At 32.9% G+C, this 26,820-nt stretch overlaps 1 protein-coding gene across 12 annotated transcripts in view; it reads left to right on the top strand.

Moving 5' to 3' along the window:
- PPFIA2 (PPFI scaffold protein A2) overlaps positions 1-26,820 on the top strand; it is a 441,105-nt gene that overhangs the window by 292,735 nt on the left and 121,550 nt on the right. For all 12 annotated transcript variants that reach the window (XM_020287953.2, XM_076007132.1, XM_020287957.2 and 9 more), the window contains 2 exons: positions 12,818-12,934; positions 25,193-25,414. In XM_020287953.2, the coding sequence (XP_020143542.1) occupies positions 12,818-12,934; positions 25,193-25,414 (339 nt within the window). The remainder of the gene's footprint in view (positions 1-12,817; positions 12,935-25,192; positions 25,415-26,820) is intronic.

Below are 26,820 nucleotides of genomic sequence, written 5' to 3' on the forward strand. Positions count from 1 at the left end.
TTTCTGCCTTCTACATTTTCTCAAGTACTTATCAAGTACTTAGAAATGCTTTTCTTTTCCATAAGACTCTTTCCCTTACCATAATAGAACTAGAAGAATAGTTCCAATTTTGTTACTTCTGCCCTGATAGGGAAAAAACAAAACAAAAAACCAGAAAACAAAAAACACATGTGTACTTAACAGGGGTAACACTACCTGTCTGATGAGGTCAAATTTCATGCTTCTAGAAGAGGAATATAGAAATCAATAAATCCATCTTTAGAGAGATTAATTTTAATGTGACATTTTAAAAGATTGAAATACTTGTTGATGGAATTATAGTGTGTTTAGATTAAAGCAAAATATTCATTCTAAGCCATTCAAATATTCCTGACAGCAAATGGCACACACTTGAATCAACAGGAAACAAAGACATGATTGGGTTTGTGTATATCTGTCTTTTTAAATTTGATATTGTAACCAGTATTTGCTCACAGTATTTTAATACTTCTTAGCATACATAAAGTATAAACTTTTATTCATATCTTAACAAATTTCATCTATTAATAAAAATCAATTTACTGAGACTTTTAAAGACAGAGGCTGTTATTTACAAAGCAAACCTCCTGCTTTATAAACTGATCATGTATGGACCCATTGCATTAGTTAGTTTGACTCTCTTCTCAGCATAATTCTGTGTCTTCGTTTTTGCTTTCCTTTTTGACTGTAGTAAGGGAGAGTTAATTATTGCAATTGGTAGTCCTTTCTGCCTTTTGTTGATAGCCAAGCCAAATTAGCCTATTTTGATACCTGTGACTTTGGATGGCAGGTCACCTAGTAGGATAGATTGTGGGGAGTGAGTATTATTATGAGTAAGGTACAGAAAGCCTCTATTCTATACCAAGAAGTCCTTTATAATAATTAATAATTTCAATAAATTCTATTTGCTATTTTCATTGTAAGATACCTATTTCCTTTTAAAAATAGAATTCTGCTGTCTTCTTCAGGAAGATGAGAAATTATTAGCAGTGGCATCTTCCTGGGTGATGGAGAGCACAGCATATTTTCTTGATGTAATTCAAAACTTTCAACTAATTTACTGCCAGTATTCTCAGCACTCAACACTGAATTATTGCAGTTGTTTTGCACTTGGTGTTGCAATTCTTGGTGTCATGTGTTTATCTTAATGAATACTCTTCACCCTTCCTCATTGATTTGCTTGTGTGTATTTTAAATTGAGGGTTGCTTTACTGCAGTGATAAATATAAGTTGTTAAGACTGTGTTTTCCTACCACTGACACTTTTGAAAACTGTTTAGGACTTTGTTTTACCTTTATTATTTGAATTATTTCTTGTACTTTGCCACATTAACAGCTTCCTTGGTCATTTTTATTTATTGTTCCATCTGATGGCACTCTTAGCTGGTAACCTACTACGATAGTAGTCTTGCACCTTAAAAATGTCCACTAATTCTTCTGACCACTTTCAATTTTTTTATATTTTCTGTAGCCTTTTACGTGACTTTAAGAAAATACTAGCATTTTATATTATAATCTTTTTAAATATTAGGGAACTGTTAGGTCCGGAGCTGAGAGAGAGGGACACATGAAGCATCATGTGTAGCAAAATGCTGTTTATTTTGAGCATCTGCATGGAGGCCTAAAAAGGTGTCCACGAGAGAAAAGAGGAGAGCCCTGGGTTTTATAGAGGGGTTTTTCTGGGGGAAGTAAATAAATTCTTTTCAAACAACCAGAAGGGATAAAGAAAGTAAGTTCCCCTTTTGGATTTCACTCTTTTATCTCCCTAGGGGTGTGGCAAAGGCTATGTGCTCAATATATCCCTAGGAAGGGGAGAAGGGTGGGTTTTATAGATTTGGATGGAAGTTTGGGGGTGAATTCTTTGAACCTAACAGTAACTATATGAATGGTGAAAATGAAGGAATATAAGGAGTAATCAAGTATCAGAAAAGGTAATGACTAAAATACTTATTAGTAGAATAGGATAGAGACAGCTTGGTAGAAAGTTGTAATTTTTATTAGAATTACATATCAATAACAGTGCTAAACATATAGCTATCGTTGAAATTACTATAGAGTACTACATAACAAGAAAATTATAGTTCTAAGTTAAAATGGGTATCATAAGCATCCTCTGCACCAAAAAGAAGTTCTACCTAAGAATACATTTGATATTTTATTGCTATTGGAACCATTTTGTCTTATACATAAAACTAAAAATAACAGTTTTGCATTTCAGATCTTGTTTTAGGAATTTTTTTAAATCTGTAATATTATTTTTGAAAGATTTTTTTATACCATTAGAAACTTACCTTGAATTCCATGATCACACAAAGTAGCCCTGTGTATTTAGATATAAGCAAAACCAGTTCAGGTATAAAATTTGGAAATAGCCAAATTCATGTACTTTTCATATAATGTATCTCCCATCAAAGGGTCACCAGAAACTTACTGATGATTTGCACTTAGGCAATTCATTCACATAGAAATCAAGAGGACGAGTACATCAAAATTGGAGTGGGAGATTTAAAAATAAAGGAATGTAGAATGTTCTCATTCATTCACTAAATATTTATTGACTAAGTTGAAGTAGTTTAAATGGTTTTTTTATTCTTTTTTTACAAATAAAATAGTTGGAAAAAATGGTAAAAATTCTAAACAATCACCAAATGAAACTGTTCTTACCTCAAAGCTATTTGTTCATTCATTAGGATAAATGAATTTATTCATTAAGTTGTTAACTAAATAACTATTTTTAACCTGTCTCAAGGTAAATTCTCATAATGCAAACCTCTGATTCTCATGTCAAAGCAATTTGATCATTCACGTGAACAGTTCAGTTTCACAAGTTTTCAAAATCTGTCAGTGCTCAATGAAAAACATTTGAAATAAATGTTACATGCAAGCTGATCAAACTACACAGACTACATGGAGTTGCATTACATTGGTTTTGATGTCTTTCAGTGATGCTTATAAATCTTATTTCCAAAGGCAGAAATAGAACATGAGATAGTTACTGGCTTAAAGTCCTTAACTCAGTTTGACTAAGTGTCTCAAACTTATGGTTTCCCAATTAACACAGAACAAACACAAATTCAAACTGTTGTGGCTAGAGAGTTGCTCAAGTGTAAATTAAAATTTCTACTGTTCTCAGTTACTCTATTGTTGTTGCTGTTGTTTGTGTGTGTGTGTTGCAAACTCAGTATAATGTAAGCATAGAATTCAACTAGAATTAGAGTAAGCATCTGTGTAGAGGCAAATTATGTGTTGGTGTAGTGAGACTTCTGTAAGCTCACTCTTAGAATTGCTAATTGAATTTGAGATAAAAATAGATGAAAAGAATCTTTGTTAATTAGATGTGGGCACTGACTGGGAGTTGTTGTTAAACAGGTAAAGGCAAATATTAATTTTAAAACATAAGAATAAAATGAAAATCCCAGTAGAATTAGCATGAGAGATTTTATGTGGATATAATTTGTTTTAAAAGTTAGTCAGGAAAATTTCACAGTAAGTTTAAATGCCTATGCCACATAAAAGTTATAAATAAAAATAGTAAACAATGTAAACTGCGTGATTTTTATTCCTGGGAATAATTGAAGATACCTTCTATTTTTGAAAACATCTTGTAAACGGTTTGCCAAGATGGGCAGGTAAATCCCCTTGCTATCAGAACACAGACTTATAGTCCCGACTTAGATAGATGTTTGGATCATGTATACAGTGAATCGTTTCATTGATTATAAAAGACATTATAGTATAATACTTAAAAAACATAAATTTGAAAGGAATCAGACCTGGATTGGAAACATGTCTCTGTCATATTTTTTTCTGTGTGATCTCAAGTATGTTATTTATTCCCTCTATGCTAGTTTTCTTATTTATTAAATAAAAATAATAATACCCAATTTAAAAGGTTATTGGAAAGATTCAATGAGATAATACATATAAATTCCTGCATACCATATGGGGCATATAATACATGTTCAACATACAACAGCTATGATTATTGCTAGTAGATCTTATTTAGGAATTTAATTTCTAAATTCTTATTTCTAATTTGTCTTTATTCAACTTCATGGAAATGTCTTATATATTTTTAAAAATATGAAAAAGAGGAAAATCAAGTGAAAATTAAATTAATTTATATTGGTTTTCTTTTTCTACCTTAGAATTCTATTGGCAGAAATTAATTCTTAGATACTCTTAGAATTCCATTTTTCCATCTAACACCAATTCATTCTAAGTCTAAAGCATATAAACACAGTGTGATTCAATGCATGAGAAACATATTGCCTAAGCTGCAATATACTTGCAAATATTTGTAATATTACATTTTTAAGACACAATGAAATTGCCTATAACTTTATATAAATATAAAGTTATAGGCAATTATATAAATATAAAGTTTATATAAATATAAAGTTATAGGCAATTTTATTGTGTTATATTTATATAACATCTCTTAATGACTTTCATTAAACTGCCTTTCCATGATCCTGCTGTTACCCTCCTTTATAGTTGCCTATGCCTTCTACTCTATGTGCCTCCTTACTTCATGGCTATGACTATCCTACAAAGCAATGTCAGTATTTCCTGTTCTTTATTTCCCCAGTGACCTTCTCCAGGGTTCCTTTTAAACATTGAAGCATGTAATATGAACATCTGAAAAGCCTTTACATTCATATAGTCTTCTATGTGGATAACTAATTTTCTTCTCTATGTAAAAATTCTTTATACTTTTCCATCCAATAGTTGCAACATCCTGTAGATTTTTCCACTCACATAGTCTTCCATCATTTGGCATTCCACAAATACTTCTGGAGCACCTCCTGTTTGTCAGCTAGTGTCCTAAGATCTGGGAATAAATAATGAATGAGATATCATTTCTGGTCTCAAGGTACTCAGTGTCAAGATGAGCACTCAGAAAACAAACAATTGTAATAGAAATGGTATGGCATGAGTTATTGCAGAATGCTAAGGAATTACATAACTTAAGTCCCTGGTAGGATATGGTCTCTAGAATTCATCCCAAAGACCTAAAAGATGACTAAGAGACAGTCAAAGAGAAAGGAAGGCAACCCAGGTGATTATAAAAGCTTACAGCCAACTGGCACTTTGTGTGTGATGCAACCCCTTCAGTAAGCTAGAGCACAAAATATAAACAGGAAGATAAAATTGAAGAGGTCAGTAGAGGTAAATTCATTATGGTCATTGTCATTACATAATGAATATTTAATGCAACTTGTATTTGAGTAAATATTTTAAAGAACAAGTACACTATAAGGTAAATATTACTATCCTTCCATTTAATAGAAGAAGAACAGGAACTTGAGATTAAATAGCATGTACAAAACCATATAACCAGCAACAAATTCAGGACTCATCCTCAGCCTTTTAAGCATATGTAAAGAATGCTATGCTTCTAGGAATCACCTCCTAAATAAACTATTTGTCCCAAATTACTTGTCTCTATGATATAGATGAACAGTTGATGAAAACAAGTACATTTATATAATGTGCTTAGCACAGTTTCTGGCATATTGTAAGAGCTCAATATATTATTGTTATTTTGTTATTTTGTTGTAGTCTTGTGCTTCCTTTTTTATTTTTTTGTCTTTTATTAGAATGTAATCTCCATGAGAAAAGGAACTTGTCTGCATTTTCCCCGGCAGTGTCTGATATTTAGTAACAGTGATCAATGAATATTTATTGAATAAATGAATTAATATGTCTTAAACCCTTGAGAAATCCTAAAACAAAGGAATATAAAGATATTAAAAAGTCTTTGTTATTTTCTCCTAAATAACATTTTTTCTCAATGATCACATGCTTTTTTTAAGTTTCCAGGGCATCAACTTGCACTGATTTTTTAGCTCTCTTTTAGGGAAGACATTTTATATCATTTGAAGAACTCACTGGAACATTTTCATTCATCTCAAATATTTGTTTTTAATAATTTTTTACATTTTCTGCACCCTCTCCCTGGAAAGTTTTCCCAGATATTGTTTCTGCCCAGCCAGGTTCCTTTGCCTGCTGCCCAGGAAGAAGGCAATATGCTGAGTCACCAGGGTTTACAGTGGAGAAAGTTTCTTCTGCATAGGGCTAGGCAGAGAGAGGGGGAAAATTTCTCAAATCAGCCTCCCTGAGAATTTGGAAGACAGGGTTTTTAAGAATAGTTTGGCAGGCAAGGTATCAGGCAATTAGGTTTGTTAACTGGAGCAAAATTATAGGGATGCAAAAATCATCCTCTTGTATTGCTCCAGTCCCTAGGCCATAATTCCAGTTGTGTCGGTTTGTTGGTATGGGCTACCAGTCTGGGTGGGACAGTCTAGCCACTAGAATGTGGGGCCTGGAAGATATTTTAAAAACTACCTTTGAGTTTCAAAAAGGTGATGGTATCTATGGAGAAAGTTAAGAACCTTTATGGACACCAGCTATGGGGAAAAAGTTAAGAATCTTTGAGGACATCAGTTAATGTGGCTCTGGAGTGGCAATTATAGAGCAGTAAACAGGGGGACAGCAACTAATTATTAATCATTATTTTTAGCTAGGCCTTTGCCATAGTTCTCACCTTATACCCCGTTATTGAAGTGTGGTTTCCATATCCACATTGCTTGTTCCTTCTTGTCTTCAGGTCCATACACAGAAATCACCCAATTCATAATTAAATTATACTTCACAGCATCCCTCCATTGCTTTATTTTTCCCATTGCAATTATCGCTCTTTAAAAATGTGCTCTATTTATCTTTTTAATGATTTTTCCCCATGAGAATGAAATTTTCACTAAGGCAAAAATTTCTGCCTTTTCCCCCTGATGCATTTCCCTAATGCCTGGTAAGTCATCTGTGCTCAACAAATATTTGTGAAAAGAATGAATCTCTCCAATATGTCAAAGGAAAACAGTGGTTGAAAGTAAAGGACCTAGGAGGCAGTCTATTACAAAACACAGTAGCATTCCAGATAGAGTCTGGCAGAAAAAGGAATTAAGACTAGGAATTTTGCTAACTGGAAGAGGGCCACGAAGACCATTAGTAGTCCACTGTTTGGGGTCAGAACTTGTCAGAGACTTATGAGAGCCAAAAAAACAACCTGATAGAGGCCAGGGCAAGAATGAAATATGGAAGATTGGATTGGAAATAGAATGGGTTTGAGAGTGCCTAAAAGCGGTGGGTCAGCCTGTCAGAAACTTGGTGAGCAATCAGGAAACACAAATAAGAATCAAAGCAAAGCAATAAGCCAGAAAGAAAGAAGCACACAGATGTCTGATTTTTAGTTGAAGAATTTTAGCTTTTCTAGTCCTATCATTTCTTCACTTTCTTCCAGAAGCTCTTGGCCATAGGAATATTAAACTACCTATAGTACTAGGAACACAAAGTACTCAAAAACAAAATGCCTATGATCTTCTATCCACCTAAAAGGTCTTCTGCCATTATCTCCCTGGTAAATTCTTGTCATTCTTCAAAATGGCACTTAGACATTGCATGCTTTGTATTGCCTTCTGTGGCCTTTGCTGCATTTGCAAGCACACTTTTGGTTGCAAGTGACAGAAAACCAACCTAAACTACTTTGGGCACAAAAGGAAAATTTTAGGCTCATATAACTAAAATGCCAGGGCTATGAATGATTTAAGAATGACTAGAATTGGGACCAGAAGCAATGCATGAGGGTTCTCTCTCTTCTACATGTTTTTCCCCATGAAGGAGAGCTAAAGGCAAACAGCATCCCGATCATATCCTACCAGCCCATCTTTCATAGTAGAAGAGAATCTTTCCCCATAGCTCAGCCTGAAACATCTCAAGGAATATTCTGACTGTCTTGGCTTGGATCATGAGCCCACCCATTTTTCATGGGAACCTTGGCTCCTTGATTGACATCCCTCTGGTAGGAGAAAAAGAAAGAAAACCTCCCCAATGAAAATGTAAATATTACCACAGGAAATGTGAAGGGATTCTGGATACCTAAAAACAAATGTCGACAAACACTTGACAAATGATGGTTGATCACTTAAAATGGTTGTGAAAACTTTCTCTTGTCCACAGTTTCATGGGCCTTCCATGGGTTGATAACCCCCTAAAAATATACGCAAAATTTTGTCTATATGCAACTTTGTCCAGGGAGGGGTCCAGCCTTAATAATCCTTACAAAGGATTCCAGAGGTATGAGGATATCAGTACTTGGGGAAAAAAAATGCTTCTGCTTTCTATCTCAACCACCTGTTTACTTCTCCTAATTTAACAGAGCTCAAATATAAATGCAATGCCATATGAGGCAATGTTACAGGGTAGAAAGTGTAAGGGTATGGAATCAGCTTTTATTTGATTTCTACTTAGCTTTATTTGATTTCTACTTAGTCTATTTATGCTATGATAAAATACTTGAGACTCTGAGACCAAGTAACTTACAAACAGTATAAATTTATTTCTCATAGCTTTAGAGGCAAGGAGGTCCAAGATCAAACTGCCAGCCAATTTTTTGGTGTCTGATGAGGACTGCTCTCTACTTCCAAGATGGCACTTTGAACATTGTGTCTTGACATGGCAGAAGGGGAAAGGGCAAAAGGACCTAGATAGTTCCCTCAAGGCCTTTCATGTGGCTACCAATTCCATTCATTAGGACAGAGTCCTCATAATTTGGTCACCCTCAAAAACCCACCTCTCAATACTATTGCATTGGATATTAGGTTCCAATATAAATTTATTTATAGGTATAAATTTATAGGTATAAATTTTGGGGTAACACATATATTCAAACCATAGCAGTTCTCCTCATTAATCTATCTTTATCTCAGTTTAATCATGTGTTAAACATGAATCATATTTCTTTCACAGATAAAAATAGTTTAGCACAGTGCTTGTATGTAGTGGGTTTTTTAGTACAGTTATGTAAGAACTGCTTAAACATCAGGGCTAGTATATAAGTGGTTCCTCCCACTTGTAATGATATCATATTTGGAGTAGTATCTTAGTCTGTTTTGTTTTGCTATAACAGAATATCACAGAGCAGGTAATTGTTAAAGAAAAGAAATTTATTTCTCACAGTTTTGTAGACTGAGAAATCCCAGAGCATGGTGCTGGCATCTGGCATGGGCCTTCTTGCTGCCATATCCCATAGCAGAAGGGCAGAAGAGCACAAAAGCATGTGAGACAGAGAGAATGGGGCCAAACTTCCTTCTTTTATCAAGAACTGACTCCAGTGATAGATAACTAGCCACTCCCATGATAATGGCATTAATCCATTCATGAGGGCCATTAATCACCTCTTGAAGATGCCTCTTCTTAATGCCATCACAATGGCAATTATATATCAACATGAGTTTTGGAGGGGACATTCAAACCATAGTAAGTAAGCCATATTGTTTAGCAGTGAGGAATACAGACATACCATATTCTTCTAGAGAGGTTGCTTGGACCCTCCCTCTGACAGCATTCCCTGTCTGCAAAAGCCATGAGAATATTTTGAGATCATCAGCTGCTTTTCATGCTGCCTGCTTTCCGAAGCTGGTTCTCCAGCCATCTCCTGTGTTCACTTCTTAAGCCAGCTGGGAGACTTTCCTAAAGAGGTCTGTGCTACCTTGAGCTCTAGTGATTCCTAGGTGACCCTCTCATCCTTAGAACACATTGAACAAAGGGCTCATCCCCCAATGGTGAATTTTTAAAAGAGAACCCCTCACTTTCCCATTTGTCCCAGTTAAAAAAAGAATCAGCTTATTAACTAGCACTTACAGTTAAATCAGGTGCTGAAGTTTACTTTCATGACTACCCAGGATAATTGGGTAAAGATAGAACATAATGAGAGCATATTAGACTGTTAGAAAATATAAAGTATTGTACATCCATCTTCCTGTTTTTGAAGACTAATTTTTTGGACTTGATTTATGTAAAAAAAAAAAAAAAACAACAGGTTAGTGGTTGAAAATTATATCTTTCTTGGGACTAATTGTCATTATATACTTTGTGACAAAGTTGGCAGTTTGTAATTTTTTTAACATTGTGGCACAATCATATTTGTGCATGGTGTTTTCTGAATAAATCTGATTTTTTCTTAATAAGGACATTAATGTATCCTTTCATTGATTCTTCCAGTAAACTTTTATATATAGCCTGTTTTATTTTAAGCACTAGGACATATTTAAAATGTATGTAATTTACTAAACAAATAGAAGTTAATCTGTAAGATGAGAGTTAAACTTAATGTTTAAATATTTTTAAATGTCTCCCTTCACTTCTAAGTAGATCAAATAATAGAAGAAAATGCATAGAATTTTTAATGTTTTGGTACCTTCGTCTTAGCATATATGTTAAGTCATGGATATTTTCTTAGCTGAATGTCAGCATATAGTACTTGAATTTTTAAAAATTCATAATAAATTTAAAATAAAATCTCATTATGTATCAATTTTAATGTAATACTATTTTGTGCCCCAAAAAACCGCTTTAAGGATATAATTTAAAAATGATATTTCCAGGAGCTATTTCATTCTTTTTGTCATTCCTTTGAGGTAATCCATTTCTGTGTTAACTAATATGAATGGAATGTCTCTGAAGTTTCTCATGCACTCCAAATCCTTATCTTTTGTTATTTCTGAATTAATTGGGTTTACATTCTTCATTTTTCCATATCCATTCATTATTTAATTCAACACATTTTTATTGAATACCCTGCACATAATAATTTGATGCACTGCTTCATAAGAAAATGTTGTTTTCAATAAAGCATTCCTTTGAAAATTATTTTCCCATGATATATTGTTAGCACTTCTGTTAGCAAGCAAAGTGAGGAAGTAGAGGAATGAAATACTAGATTTTAATGAATGCCGCACACACAAAAACAGATATTGTAAGAAGTGCTTGATGACAAGGTACGTTCTCTCTGAGGAGTGATATTTCAGCTGAGTTTTCAAAACTGAGATGTGTCAGCTGTGGTAGCTGGGAAGGAGTGTTTCAGGCAAGAAGATCATCAAATACCTCAGTTCTGGGTAAGAAAGAGCCAAGTGTGTTTGAAGGATGCAAAGGAAATCAGTGTGGACAAAGCCAAAAGATTATGTAGGACACAACAGACCTGGTTAAGAAGTTTACATTTATGCTAAATACGTTGGGAAAACAAAGGTTTTTAGAAAGCTGAGGGGTAACATAATATGATTTAAGTTAAAGGCATGAATCTGGCAGCTTTTTGAATAATAGATCATATATGGGCAAGAGTGGGAGTGAGGGAATTAATTATTTGGTGATTGCAGTTCCATAAGAGAGAGAAGAACATTTACATAGTTATTCTTATGTGGTGATCTGCCCTTTCTAAAGGATATGCCATATGTTCAAATGCCAGAGATTATATATGCAATATCACCTGATCTTATGAACACATGGTGATAGATCTGGCTTTGAACTAGTGGCAGGATGCAGGACAAACACCCAATCTCCTGATTTTTTTTTTTTTTTTTTGAGACAGAGTCTCACTGTGTTGCTTGGGCTAGAGTGCCCTGGCATCAGCTTAGCTCACAACAACCTCAAACTCCTGGGCTCAAGCAATCCTTCTGCCTCAGCCTCCCAAGTAGCTGGGACTACAGGCATGCACTGCCATGCCCAGCTAATTTTTTCTATATATTTTTAGGTGGTCAATTAATTTCTTTCTATTTTCAGTAGAGACAGGGTCTGGCTCTTGTTCAGGCTGGTTTGGAACTCCTGACAATTGAGCAATCTGCCCACCTCAGCTTCCCAGAGTGCTAGGATTTCAGGCGTGAGCCGCCATACCTGGCCCTGTTTTTTTTTTTTTTTAATTTAATGATTGATTATTGGTCTGTGTGACACATTGGCCTCATAATTTCAACATGTTAAGTTTTATATGATTCAAATCTTGCTGTGTATTAAGTACTTTGGACATCGATTTCTCCTAGAACAAATATGGACTAATATCCAAGTTGATAATTTAATAAAATTTGCCATGAAATAAGATATGACATTAATATGATGTAAAATATTTTTAAATTTATATGGCAAATATAGTTTAAAACACCTTTTTAAAACATCTGTAATGCTATTTTCTACTCTACATATTATTTAGATCACTTGTTCTATTATATAACTATCTGAGAATCTGTTTCTTAGTTGAAATAATCATGTCTATAAAGTTAAGCTGAAAATTTGTAAGAATTTATTGCTTTCTGAATAATTTTTTGCAGATTAACTAAATTTGGACTATAAATGTTAAATAATGGCCATTAAAATTATGGCAATGAGATAAATTTAAGTCTAAGTGCTCATGATAGCATTAAAAATTTATTGAGTCCAGCATAATAATCTGTTTTAAAATTGCAAATGTGCTATCACTATAAGGTTAAATGATTGAGCTCATAATTATTCCTTAATCTTCAATCTCTTCAGTTACATTACTTGTATACTTTAAAAATACAGACCAATAATAATTTTATTATATTTCACAAATTAATTTAAAAATAATTTCTGAATTAAGAACATGTATATACATATATATATGGGTGTGTATGTATATGAATATCTATGTCTCATTGATTTAGGTACATTTCCAACTATATACATTTTCCAACTAAAAATATTTTTTTTGGTGAATTCACAGTGCTTTAACCTCTTCTTAGGAGACATATTATGAATTCTTATAAATATTATTCAAAATGCTGGCCTAAATTTTAAAAATATCTTTGAAATAATAATTGGGTAAAATTTAATGTTTATTTTCTGAAAATTTGTTAGCATTCATTAGTTCTTAACTACACCCAAGTAAATTCAATTTTTTTTTTTTACTTTATGCTCTATTTAGACTTTAAAGGCATAGTGCTTTTATTTTGCAGATTGTTGCCTTGCGTGAACAAAATGTTCATATACAAAGAAAAATGGCATCAAGTGAGGGATCCACAGAGTCAGAACATCTTGAAGGGATGGAACCGGGTCAGAAAGTCCATGAAAAGGTATGACACACACAACATGTTCTTCCATGGAAATAGAAATGTTTGCTTGCTATATATCATTTGACAGGAATAGGAAATATAAAACCATGTAATGAACATTCTTTAATATTTGTTGATTTGTTGGTCAAACGTTCCTGATGATTTTCCCTCTCATTTATTGCTCTTAATTTGATTCTCTTACAAATGAGAGTATGTGTTGTGTGTATTTATGCATATAAGCATATTTGAATTTTTCATTATTTGCTCTTAATTGACTCTTAAAAATAATTTAATTTTATATAATTAAATTTGCATATATTATGTATATAAAGCATATAATTTAAAGGATATATAAAGTACATAGAGTGTATATATATATATATATGTATATATATATGTATATATAACGTTTATGTATCCAGGACTATTTTAAGTACACAAACAATACTTTTGAATTACAAGTAATATCATATACAATTGGTAACTAATTTGTTGTTTACCACCACAAAATATTTTTGGTAATCTCATTTTGACTTAGTATTTTTCTTGTGTTCAAGAAGTCCTTAGCAGTACTCTCGTTAATGAGAGATTACAGAAACTATCTGAAGTCATGGGACTTTTACTGTGTTTTAGAAGATAATGATTCTGCTTTTGGGTGGGGTTTAGACTCAGGCAAAAAACAAAAAACACTAGTCTGGCCTCTAGCAAAAGATTTTTTTGTGTGTGCTGAACCACTTCTTTCCAGTACAGGAGGAAGAAGATAAGTTACCAGTAGGCTCAGAATCAGATGAAAATTACATAGGCATTCACACATCCTGCTCTTGAAATTCAGCAGAAGCTCCCGGGTATTTACATATAAGGAGTTATATCTTTGGATGGTAAGCTCCTTAATTGTCAAGACCACATGAATCATGTAGCTAAACTGGTGTAATTGAGGTCAAGAATTTCCAAAACCAGGAGAATAAGACGATGACAAAACAAATAGTCCTAGAATCCTCACCAGAAAATAAACACCTCCTCATGCAGTTGAAACAAATTGAGGGGGTTCAAGTATAAAAGCAAAGGAAACCAAGTGACCAGACTAATATTCAGAGACAAGTTTCGATTCTGGGGGCTGGGAAACAAACAGATCTTCATTTAAGATCACTATTTTAGTTTTGATCCACGTATTTTTTAGAAATCCTAGAATAAGTATTAAACACAAACTACATCTTGACAGATTTCATGAGCTGTATCTGAGATTAGAATAAAGTTATTTCTTTCCATCAGCTAAATAAACTGATATCACTTCAGTACACCACCAAGCTCTTTAACAAGACATTTACACTCAGAACTCAGTTTAGAAAACCAAAATGTAATTTTCTATGGCTGTTTTATTTTAATTATGTCATCTGTAGTAGATTGCTGTACCTCTCCTCAGAGAATTATAGAATCACATGGGATTGGGTATGAAAATGGATTGCATGGTTATCTAGTCTTTTTCACAGAAGTCTATAAGGTATTGTTTTCTATGATAATGCTATATTTATGCTAATCCAGTCAGAATTGAAGAAACATGCCTTTCTCAAACACGAAGAGCTTGATATCTTGTCTATCCTCCAAAAAACTGTTTCATACTCAAAACATTCTTCTGGTGGTCGGGAGGGCTGCTCATACATATTTTTTCAAATATTATTTCTTTAAGATATAAACCCCAAATGTCCTAATATCCAGGCATTACATATATAAGACAGCTAGCTCATGCCAGATTATTTTTCAGAAACTGGTTACAGAATTAGGATGAGGGTTTATGCATAATTGATATTTGTCTTCTTTGGACTTCACAGATATAAGTGTACATGTAAAGATTTTGAGTCATTGGTAACCTAAAGTATTTGTCTTTAACTTTCTTTGCCTTCTAAGTCTTGGTAAAGGCATTTCAGCCAGTGTAGAAGAGAAATTCTGTGCCATTGCTAACTTAAGCCTTGTGTGAGTATAAATAAAGATTTCTAAACACTGTGATTATTGGTATCCTTTTTTACAACTTCCTAGAATTACAGGAAAAGTGATTTCCAAATGCTTGAAATAATAATAAATTATAATTATTTAAAATATCATGCCCATCTCATTCAGTGTGAACCTAAAATATACATAAAATATGTCATATATATTTACTTTAAATTTAAAGGTAAGTAAACTGTGTTTCAATTTATATTACTCCTGTGATTGATTTCTCAGGTTAATTCAATAAACTGTTATAAAAGTTTTATTTATACCACATTTCATTACCTGACATATCTTGATAAATATAAAATAATTATCTTGATTTTTATTTTAATTGTAATTTTATGGCTATTCCTAAATTACACACATATAACATTGTAAAACATCTTTTATTTCCAAATTATCCTCTATAAAATTATTATTTGAGATGTATTAATACTATTGAATAATAAATTGTCACAGGACTATAATTTAAAGCCTAACAGTTAATTTTTATTAAGAACTTTAAAAAAGATATTTTCAAAGAAAAGAAAAGAAAATATTTTTGGAAGTGTCTATGTAATAAAGGTGATCAGTTCAGGATAACTATAGTATTAGTGTGTAATTGAAAAGTGGTTGTTCAGGTTAAAAAACATAAAAATATTTCTAGATAACAGAACCATCAGAAAGTGACTTGTAAATAGTAGTTTCAAGGATTACCCTTTGTTTAGAGAAGTTAAGTTACTTATATCACATAGTCAGAGTAGGTTATTAGCCAACACAAGATGTTTTATATCAGTGGTTTGAGAACTCTGTTGACAAAATGGTCTCATAAAAATACATTCTGAAACAGTCTTTATTACTCATGGAAAAGTCCTATAATTATTATCAACATTTTTAAAAGAAAAAAGTTTAACTGAAACAAATTTAAACGTTTCTGTGTGACCTTAAATTTAATTGATTGTTTTAGAAAAACATAAATATTCACAGATATCAAAATTTTTCAGAACACACAATTTTACCTTGTTCAGAACTAGATTCAATAACTTTTCTCCTGCTGCTTCCTAGATGGGAGTTAATTTGTGAATTTTTAAAAGTAAACATGTTGCTCTCATAAAGGAGATAATAATGCTCTTGGCTTGTATAATATATTCTGTACTTCCAATTACTTTTTCCAGCTGCAAATATTTGCTAAGTGATATGGATCAGTAGCATGTTAGTGGTGGAGATTCAGAAGACATGGGCCCTGTAGTAAATTTGGTAAGAATCTATAGTGAGAAATAAACATGCCCAAATTAATATCGCAAAACACAATAAATAGCATAGTGTTCAAAATAATATTAGGGTTTAAAGAAAAGGTAAATTAATTCTCATTGAGGGGTGTCAGAGAGGCAGTATGGAATCGTGATTTGTTTGAAGTTAATAGACATGGATTCAAATCTCATCTCTACCAATTACTAGCTATGTGACCTTACCCTTTAATCCCCTTGGGTCTTAGTTCCACATATGCCATTATTTTAATGACCTTGCTGAGTTCTAACTAAAAGCCATCAACCATATGCATGTCTGCAGGGTATTGACTATATTTTGTCAATTTTTATCAGTGTTCCTCAGTACATGTCAACTCTCAAATACTACCAACAACTGTTCTTTCAAAGATTCAGTCTTGTCAACTGTAGCTCATTCTATGCATTATTGCTTCCCTCTCTCAAAAATAGTTATTATTTGGGTTTATTTACATCCGGATAGCACTAACAGAATATTTTCCTTTATGCATTAATTCTATATGTTGTACTCTAATTCCAAATAAAACATGGTAATGAAATATATGTTTCTTTTTTATCCTCCAATTGAATTTTCAGGCAATAAAACCAAACAGGAAAGTGGGGTTTATGAATTTGTCATCTTGGAAAGAGAAAGTCCAATTATAGCCCCAGATAGATGGACTGGACTGGCCCAGAGGTCAATAATTGGCTAGAAAAAGACTCAGAAAAGGAAAGATCAGGCTGTTCCATTGTTTATTCCAATGGTCATGAAGTTTTCTTATATCAATTTTCTAGAAGCTGAGTTGGAGAGGAAGGCCATGACCAAAAGTCAGGTGTCTCCTATGTGCAAGGGCAAAAGTAAAATATAATCTTCTAATGTTACGAAGAAAATCATTACATTCAAAACAAATCTCTCTGAGTGCAATTACTAGGTTATTGCATGTTGACTATGACCTTATTAGATGGAAAGTTAAAGTGGAATTGACTCCTGTCTTTAATAATAGATTAAATATCATTTATATTAGCCCAGATTTGAGGGATGCAGAGTAAATACATCTTTGCTGAAGTAGGATATTTTCAAAGACTTTAAAAAACTGGTTCAGAAGAGTTTGACAGTAATTTGTGCATTTATCTTTATTCTGTTGGCATAATTTGTGGATGAATTTTGTGCCACAGAATCTTCCCTTTTCTGGGCATATAGAGAAAAAGTTATTTTCCCTCTGTATCGTTTTGTCTGATCTATTAAACCAGTCAGGGAAAATTTTTATGTTTGTCATTCAGAAGTTCCTCAATTATCTTAATTTTATTTTTCACTTTGGTTGAATTTATCTGTCTCAACATTTTTCATGAAACATGAGTTTCCCAAGAATTTAATGTTTTATAGGACCTATTTCCCCTAAAAAGAGAATTCCCAGGACAAGTGAATTAGGAAATATCATTTTATACCATTTTAAACTGGTATAATTACTATAATAGTTCTATTTTAATTTTTTATATCATCCAGTTCTAAGAAATAAACACAGTATGCAGTGTTTCCAGGTGTTTCTAGAGATGCTCCTTATCCACAGGGAAATAGCACCTACCATGATGAGTATTTTTCAGGATATGCCTTAATGTGGAATTAAGGAATGCTGGCTCTCACCCTTTAAAGACAGGCAAATCAGTCTTCAAACTTATCTTGAAACCTCATTAACAAAGGGACTACAAGTCAATAAAGGCAAGGTAAACAACCAGTATAAAGTCCTTTACAGTTTGTGCAAAAGTGCTTTGTGCAAGTTGCTTTATTTATCCCTGTAACAACCCTGTGAGGTTTGTAGAACAAGGATTACTGGCTCAAATTTATATTGCTTGTGATCCGGAGAAGGAGCTGAGATAAATACCTAACAAGTGTACAAAAATTTAAAAGTGAACTGTGCTTGAAGAAAGGCCTCATAAGAACTACCTGATTTAATGAATTTTAAAATATGAGTATTTACTTTAAGTGGAGTCTTAAACTTGTCCATATGTCTAAGAGAATGAAAGAGTTTATTCACCTGGGCATGAGACTGAAAAATAAATAAATAAATAAACCTAGACAAAGAGAACTTTGTTATACCTGTGTGGATGCCTTCAGTAATCCATTAGTCAAGTATTTCTCTAGCAATTTGTATGGCTATCTCCTTTCTCATCAATTTTTTCTTTATCTACTTTGTTCCTATAACAAAGTTTTTCCGATTTAAAAACATTATCCCTTGGTAGTATCTCATTGTAGTTTTAACTGGCATTTTGCTGATGGTTAATGATGTTGAGCATTATTTCATATGTCAATAATATGAAATATGTCAGCATCTATTTCATTAATAATATGAAATAATATGAATGTCAGTATCTATTTCTTATGTTTGTTGGACATTTCTCTATCTTCTTTTAAAAAACTTCTGTTAATATCTTTGCTGACTTTTGATGGGGTTGTTTGTTTCTTGCTGATTTGTTTGAGTTCATTGTAGATTCTGAATATTAGTGCTTAGTTGGATGTAGAATTTATGAGTATTTTCTCCCATTCTATAGGTTGAAACATTTGAAATAATTAAAAATAGTTGATAGTAGGATTAAAAATACTAATTCCTTGGGTCTATTTTATATATTTTATTACATTAATTTTACCAATAATTTATTATTTTATTACTTTAAACTCTTTCCCTTTTGATGCCAGTTTTTCAGATTCAATGACAAAATTGGATATAGTAATCAATAAAGTACCTGTATAATATCGATCACTGGTTCTTAACTCCAACTGAATTAAAAACAATTACATACCTGGACTCCACCCTTGATATAGTCAGGAATGTGATGCATTCAATAATTTTTTATTCAACTCTCCCAATGATTCTAATGGTAGTCATGGTTGAATATATTACTTCTACTTTGTCTAGGCTCTAGTTTTACAGGAATTGTAAATAGATGGTTTATGTGATATAAAACAGATTTAGGAGCCAATGTAGAATTAAAAATAACAGCTGTGAATTCTATGCCAAAAAATTTTGAATCAAAAACAAAATGTGGTTATTTGTAGGACAAGATTTGAAATTGAAAGTCAGGTCTGATTTCTTTTTATTTCAAAATATTACAGGTGTATGAATGTTTTGGTTACATAAATTGCTTTGCACCATTTGAATTAAAGTTATAAGTGTACCCATCCCGCAGATAGTGTGCATTGTACCCATTTGTTGTGAATTTACCCATCCTCTCCTACGCCCCCCACCTGCCTGAATCACCAGGATTATGATGAGGGATAAACTCCTAGGAATCTATCTAAGAGAATTGAAGACCTTTGCTCACACAAAGACTGACATACAGATGTTCATGGCAGTGTTATGTGTAGTAGTCAAAAGGTATAAACAGCCTTAATATCTATCAACTGAAGAATATATAAATAACATGTGTTATATCCACATGATGGAATTTATTTAGCAAAACAGAAATGAAGTATTGATAATATGCTATGACATGTATGAAACTCAACATTATGCTCAGTGAATAAAATCTTTAAGAGCACATATTTTGTGATTCCATTTATGTGAAAGGTGCAGAATAGGGAATATATATGACAAAAAGTAGTTAGTGGCTGTCTAGAACTAGGGATGGGGATCAGCTGTTAGTAAGTACGAGGATTCTATTTGGGGTAATATAAACATTGTCAGATTCGATCATGTTAATAGTTGCACCACTCTGTAAGCATACTAAACACTATTGAAGTTTACACTTTAAGAGGGTGAATTTTACAGTATATAAATTATATATCAGGAAAACAACTTAAAATAAGCATTGACTTTTTTTAATTCAGCCATTTACCATTTAAGTGCCACAGTTTATTTTAAAGGTAAGTCAAGATAACAATGATTTGAAACAAAAGCAAGATATTGTTTTTTCTTGTATATAAATCACATTGTTAATAGGACCTTTCTGCTCTGAAATTCTGAAAACGTGATGAGATCATCATAAAATACATTTAAGGTGATTTGAATAGACAAAAGATTATACATTTTTTGTATACATACAAGGTTCATAAATGAGAGAAAAATTGAGACTTTGAAAATGTTCCCATGGATAGTCCCAAAAAGTAGCATAAAGACTATGCAAGGCATATCTGCTGCTTAAACAAATTAAAGAGGTTAACATTATAAAAGTGTTTTATTTTACCTGCCTGATTACTATTTATATTTAGGTAAATTTCTCTTACCTTGAGCCCATTTAATCATATGTAATTTTTAAACAAGATTTTAATGGACCTCAGGTGCACAGAATTAGAAAAATCATTTTTCTAATTAGGAAATAAATATAATTTAATTGCACCAGAAATATTTTTCAAATATATATTCACACATATATATGGTGTGTGCATGTAGTATATATATTTATATATATATACATGCACACCTAATTTATATTTGTGTATATATACATACACATGCGTGCATACACACATATGAGTGGCTTATATACTTGCCTTATACATACAGCATGTGTAATTTTCTGCTGTTGATTTATAGGTTCTGATTAGAGGCAATAAGGTAAAGGATACATGAACTGAACTATGAATTAAAAATTATGCATTTTAATTCACATCATTTCTATGTGATTACCTGACTCTCAATTTCTCCAAAATTCATTAGTGCTCTGGAATCCTAAATGTAATTTTTCAATTATCTAAAACACTTTTCAAAACAAAAAATTTATTTTTGTGGTTTTTATAGGTTTTTTTCAAAGCCAATTTATTAATGTATAATTTACATATAATTTAAGTGTATAATTCCATGATTTTTATAAATATGTATGTACCTATGTAAACACCACCACAATCAAGATAGAGAACATTTTCAACACTCTTAAAAGTGCTCCTGTGCCCCTTTGCAGACAATACCATTCCCCACAGTCAGGCCCAGAAAACAGCCAATCTGCTTTTCTGCCACTGTAGCTTATAATGGTCTTTTCTAAAATTTAATTAAAATGGAATCACATAGTATGTACTTTTTTCCATAGCTTTCTCAGCATGTTTTTGAGATTCATTCTTGTTATTGGAGATCCCAGTAGTTTGTTCTTTTTCGTTGTTTGAATATATTAAGTTACATTTGTTTACCTCAAGAACACAGATATTTTCTCCTATTTTTAAGAAGTGTTCTTTTAATTTAATTATTTAGTAAAATTGTATTATAGTTTTAGTTACAGTTTGTAAATTTTATTCACAAGAAGTCCCTGCTGGTTACTGACTTAAGATAAAATTTGGATCCACAGACCTAATCTTTTAAAGATATTACTCATTATTTGATCACAGAACTGTTGTAATATAAGTACAGAGCTTTGTGCAATAAAAGGAGTGAGCAATGTTACAAATATATAGGAATGTTGGAGCGGATGCTGTAGTCCATTGGCAACATCCCCCTTAGATGAGAGTCTCTATTACCCTTGCTGCTAAGAGAGTTGCTTGCTGAAAAATCAGAGCTGAGCAAGTCTTTATAAATTGCCCTCAGAGGAAGGGAACTGTGAACTTTCACAATGCACCACTATCTGTACATTGAAGTCAGAAAAGCCAGTTTATATAATCATTATGCAGCAATTGAGAACTGAACTCGAGAAGAAGGCTAAAATCAATTGCAACCCAGTTATGTCCAAATTTGGCACAACTGAGTTGTGATTTTGGAGAGCTTTTAATACGATTTCAAATATTTTCAAACTCTGTATGCAATATGCAAGTAATCTGGAAAGTTTAAGATTTAATAGAACTTCTACCTCCTCATGATGAGAAATTGTTCCAGTCAACTGAAAAAAAGACAATTGAGTCTGTCTCCATTTATCCCTGCCCTTTTAATTTTGATTTGTCCTTGTTTTTCCATACTCTCACATTATATTAGGTTATTGGACTTAGCAGTATTTTAGGCATTTGTCTGCCTTCCCTTTCGCTGTGTTTTATCTTTTTCACTGCGTTGTGATGCTTCCTCCTATAGTCAGTTCTCCTATAGTCAGTTCTGCTGACTTTCTCCTATAGTCAGTTCTGCTCTGTGTGACATTTGCATTCCTGAAAATCATGAGAATGCAAAATTTTACAATAAAAAACACAGGGCTTACGGGGTAAATGGGGTTTGTGACATAACAGTAAAAATTTTATTGATATCACATTAAAATAAAGATAGAAAGCTAATAAAAATGGTAGCATAGTTTTGCACATGTTAAAAGGTTAACAATTGTGTAAATGCAATGATCAATGAGGCTCTTTACCCTGAATATAACCTAAAGTTTGCTTGTGGATATGGGTGTTAGAAGGGTTAGAAGCTTTCATTTATTGTAAAGTTGTGGAAGAAGAGGTATCTGAAATTAGACAGAAAATTCTAACACAGGTAGGTGTAAGGGAAATTTTGTGACACACATGCAGAACTGAGGTCAGTATTAGATATTTGAGTAATGTGCATGTGTATATATCATGTATTCCTATATGGCCCGGTTCAGCTAGATATGGTTTTCTATGTTTAGCCAGTGTTTCTCAGGAACAAAATTGCACATAAGAAAACAAAAAAATTACTTTATGTTCAAAATTGTTTTCTAATATATCTATCATCTTGGAACAAGCTCATGTTGTTAAATAGGCATTATGGCAGAACTGACTGTACTTTCTTTGCTTTTTCCATACTTTTTTCTTTCTACTTGGATGCGCTCTTTTTCTCTTAGTAGTTATTTCTCCCAAATTACTGTACTGTTCTCATCACAAAGCTTCTCCAACACAGCTAGGTTGTGGAACATAGCTTCTTTTATACATTTTTAATTGACAAATAATAATTACACATATTTATGGGGTACAATGTGATGTTTTGATATATGCATACATTGTGGAGTTATTAAATCAAGCTAATTAATGTATCCATAACCTAACCTCATTATCATTTTTGTGATGGGAACATTTAAAATCTACTCTTTTAGTGATTTTGAAACATATAATACATTATTACTGGAGTCACAATGCTATGCAATAGATCACTAAGATTTATTTTTCCTGTCCAATTGAAACTTTTTATTTTTTATTTATTTTTTTTTTTTGAGACAGAGTCTCGCTTTGTTGTCCAGGCTAGAGTGAGTGCCGTGGCGTCAGCCTAGCTCACAGCAACCTCAAACTCCTGGGCTCGAGTGATCCTCCTGCCTCAGCCTCCCGAGTAGCTGGGACTACAGGCATGCGCCACCATGCCCAGCTAATTTTTTATATATATATCAGTTGGCCAATTAATTTCTTTCTATTTATAGTAGAGACGGGGTCTCGCTCTTGCTCAGGCTGGTTTTGAACTCCTGACCTTGAGCAATCCGCCCGCCTCGGCCTCCCAAGAGCTAGGATTACAGGCGTGAGCCACAGCGCCCGGCCTGAAACTTTTTATTTTTTGATCAACAACTCCCCTTTCCTCATTATCATCACCTCATTCTACCCTCCAATTCTATGAGTTTGACTTTTTTAGATTCCACATAGAAGCGAGATCATGTAGTACTTGTCTATCTGTGCCTTGCTTATTCCACTTCACATAATGTCCTCCAGATTTATCCATGTCGTTGCAAATTACAGTATTCCTTTTGCTTTTAAGTCCAAATAATATTCCATTGTGTATATATATCACATTTTCTTTATCCATTCATCCATTGATGGACATTTAGGTTGATTCCATATCTTAGCTAATGTGAATAATGCTGCATTGAAAATGAGAATGTAGATATCTCTTCGACATACTGGTTTCAATTCCTTTGGTTTTATATCCAGTATTGAAATTGCTGGATCATATGTTGCTCCTATTTTAAATTTTTTGAGGAACTTCCATACTGTTTTCCATCATGAATGTACTAATTTACCTTCCCACCAACAATATACAAGGCTTCCCTCTTTTCCCCACATTCTTAGCAATACTTGTTCTCTTTCAACTTTTAATAATAACTATTCTAACAGGTATGAGGTGATATCTCATTATGGTTTTAATTTGTATTTCCTTGATGATTGTGATATTGAGCTTTTTTTTTCATGTGTCTGCTAGACATTTGTCTGTTTTCTTTTGAGAAGTGTCTGCTCAGATCATTTGCCCATTTCTAATCTAGTTATTTGTTTTCTTTCTATTAAGTTGTTTGAGTTCCTTGTATATTTTGGATTTTAGCTACTAAAAACTCCTGGTTTCTAGGCATTTCTTTCATAAAGTGGAAAAATAAATCTCAAAATATTTAACTCCTTTCAACTTACTTCTTGTGGGTTGTGTGCACATGTGATTTTTTTTTTTTTTTTTTTTGAGACAGAGTCTCGCTCTGTTGCCCAGACTAGTGCCGTGGCATCAGCCTAGCTCACAGCAACCTCAAACTTCTGAACTCATGAGATCCTCCTGCTTCAGCCTCCTGAGTAGCTGGGACTACAAGCATGTGCCACCAAGCCTAGCTAATTTTTTATATTTTTGGTAGAGATGGGGTCTCACTCTTGCTCAGGCTGGTCTCAAACTCCTTAGCTCAAACAATCTGCCTGCCTTGGCCTCCCCAAGTGCTAGGATTACAGGCACGAGCCACTGCGCCTAGCCCTACATGTTATTTTTATGTTGACAGCAATATAGAAATCAATATTTTTCTATGCTACACCTTTGTTCCAGCTAGATCAGATTATAGCGGGAATAATCTTTAATCAAAAATATTGTGTAAATTCTTTTTCAAAGTATTATTGAAAATAGAGCTTGCAAATTCAAAAAGTATCTTGAATAAAAAATTTAAAATATTACAGTTTGTATTTCCTTACCTATTAATTAAAAATAAAATACTATGATAAACCAATATACTATTGTATATTAATAATAAATGCATCTGTTAACCTGTTTGAATATTACTGATCTACCTTCATATTTTAATGACAATTTAGAGTCTTCCTAGTAACTTAGTTTTCCTGCCAAACTACTTCTTTTCAGAAGTTCTTATTTCTCTGTGTGAAAGCTATATCAGTTTCATTTCTTTAAGTTCATGAATTTTAAATTAAAGATGAAGAGAATTCTAAGTGCCTTTTCTTTTTCTATTCCTGCAGCGTTTGTCCAATGGTTCCATAGACTCAACTGATGAAACTAGTCAAATAGTTGAACTACAAGAATTGCTTGAAAAGCAAAATTATGAAATGGCCCAAATGAAAGAACGTTTAGCAGCCCTTTCTTCCCGAGTGGGAGAGGTGGAACAGGAAGCAGAGACAGCAAGAAAGGACCTCATTAAAACAGAAGAAATGAACACCAAATATCAAAGGGACATTAGGGAGGTAAGTGATTCATACCACTTTTAGTCTCTGATTACTGAATGCTGCTTTTAAGATGCTCATTCCATAATTTCCCCTAATGGTATATACTTTTTACTTCTTCCCAAAAGATCATAGTTTGAGATGCATTATATTGGTTATGAAACTTGTTCAGTAAGGCAAAATGGTTTACTTCATGAACTCTTTAAAAGTGTATGAAAAGAAATTTGTGGCATCAAGTCTCAGATATAACAAAGACATTCTGATGCTTTTAATAATTTTTTAAAAATTTAAGTATTTAATTTAAAATAACCCTGGATATAGGTATGAATCATGAATTGCTATACTGTTAGCATATGAGAATGCTCAGAAACTTATTTTAAATTGTCCCATCTCTTATTTTGGTTTTTTATCAATGAATGTAAATATACACATGTGAATATACCTACACACACATATATAACATAACCTTTTTTTCTACATATTTAATTCTTGTTGGACTTAACATTGTTTCATCTATGTAAGAGACAGTACTTTAAAGTTACTAAAAGAGATACAAGGGGATATTTATTTGTAACATTGCCAAATCATCTTACTTGCTAAGGTGAAAGTTTAGAATCTTCTTACTTTCTCACTCCTAATTAAAAGGAAAATTATTTATATTTATAAAATTTTATTTTATGACTTTTTGAGTTTTCCATTTTTACATAATTCTTTTAAATCATGTATTTTTGTCTTTGTATATCTTTTTATTTTCTTCGCATTCTCCCTTGAGCCCATTTTATCATATTTTTCCCCCACTGTCCCATCAAAACTGTTCTCATTAAAGTCATTATTGACCTCCATGTTACTGAATCCAGGGGCCAGTTCTCAGTCCTTGGAAGCACTTGATCCACTTACCACTCTTCCCTTCCTGGAACATTTCTTCACTGGGTTAACAGCACTCTACTCTTCCAGGATGTTCTTCCATATTTACTTGTTGACTTCATCCCAGGCTCCTTTACTAGGTCTACTCTCCCTCCCCAACCTTGGCATGTGTTCTCTTCTCAAGTTACCATTATCTCCATAATGAGGCCATGCAGTATTATGGCTTCAAAAGCCACTTATGGCCTTATGACTCCCAACTTATATCTCTAGCTTGCCTTTCTTTTCTGATTTCCAGGTGCCTACATCTAAATTGCTAAGGGGTATCTCAAAATTAGCAGTTTCAAAACACATTTTTTAATGTTTCCTCAACAAGCCAGTATCTCCTGCAGCCTTCCATAACCATTATTATTGGAGCTCAGGCCGTTGGTATCTCTCTTTCACTCACACACTACATTTGATTCAGCAGTAAATCCTGTTATCGTCCAACAAATATGTCCATAATGGGACCTCTTCTCACAATCTTCATGGCTTTTCCTTGATCTATACAACTACTATCTCTCACT

The sequence above is a fragment of the Microcebus murinus genome, chromosome 10, assembly GCF_040939455.1.
Source record: "Microcebus murinus isolate Inina chromosome 10, M.murinus_Inina_mat1.0, whole genome shotgun sequence".
NCBI classification, from domain to species: domain Eukaryota; kingdom Metazoa; phylum Chordata; class Mammalia; order Primates; family Cheirogaleidae; genus Microcebus; species Microcebus murinus.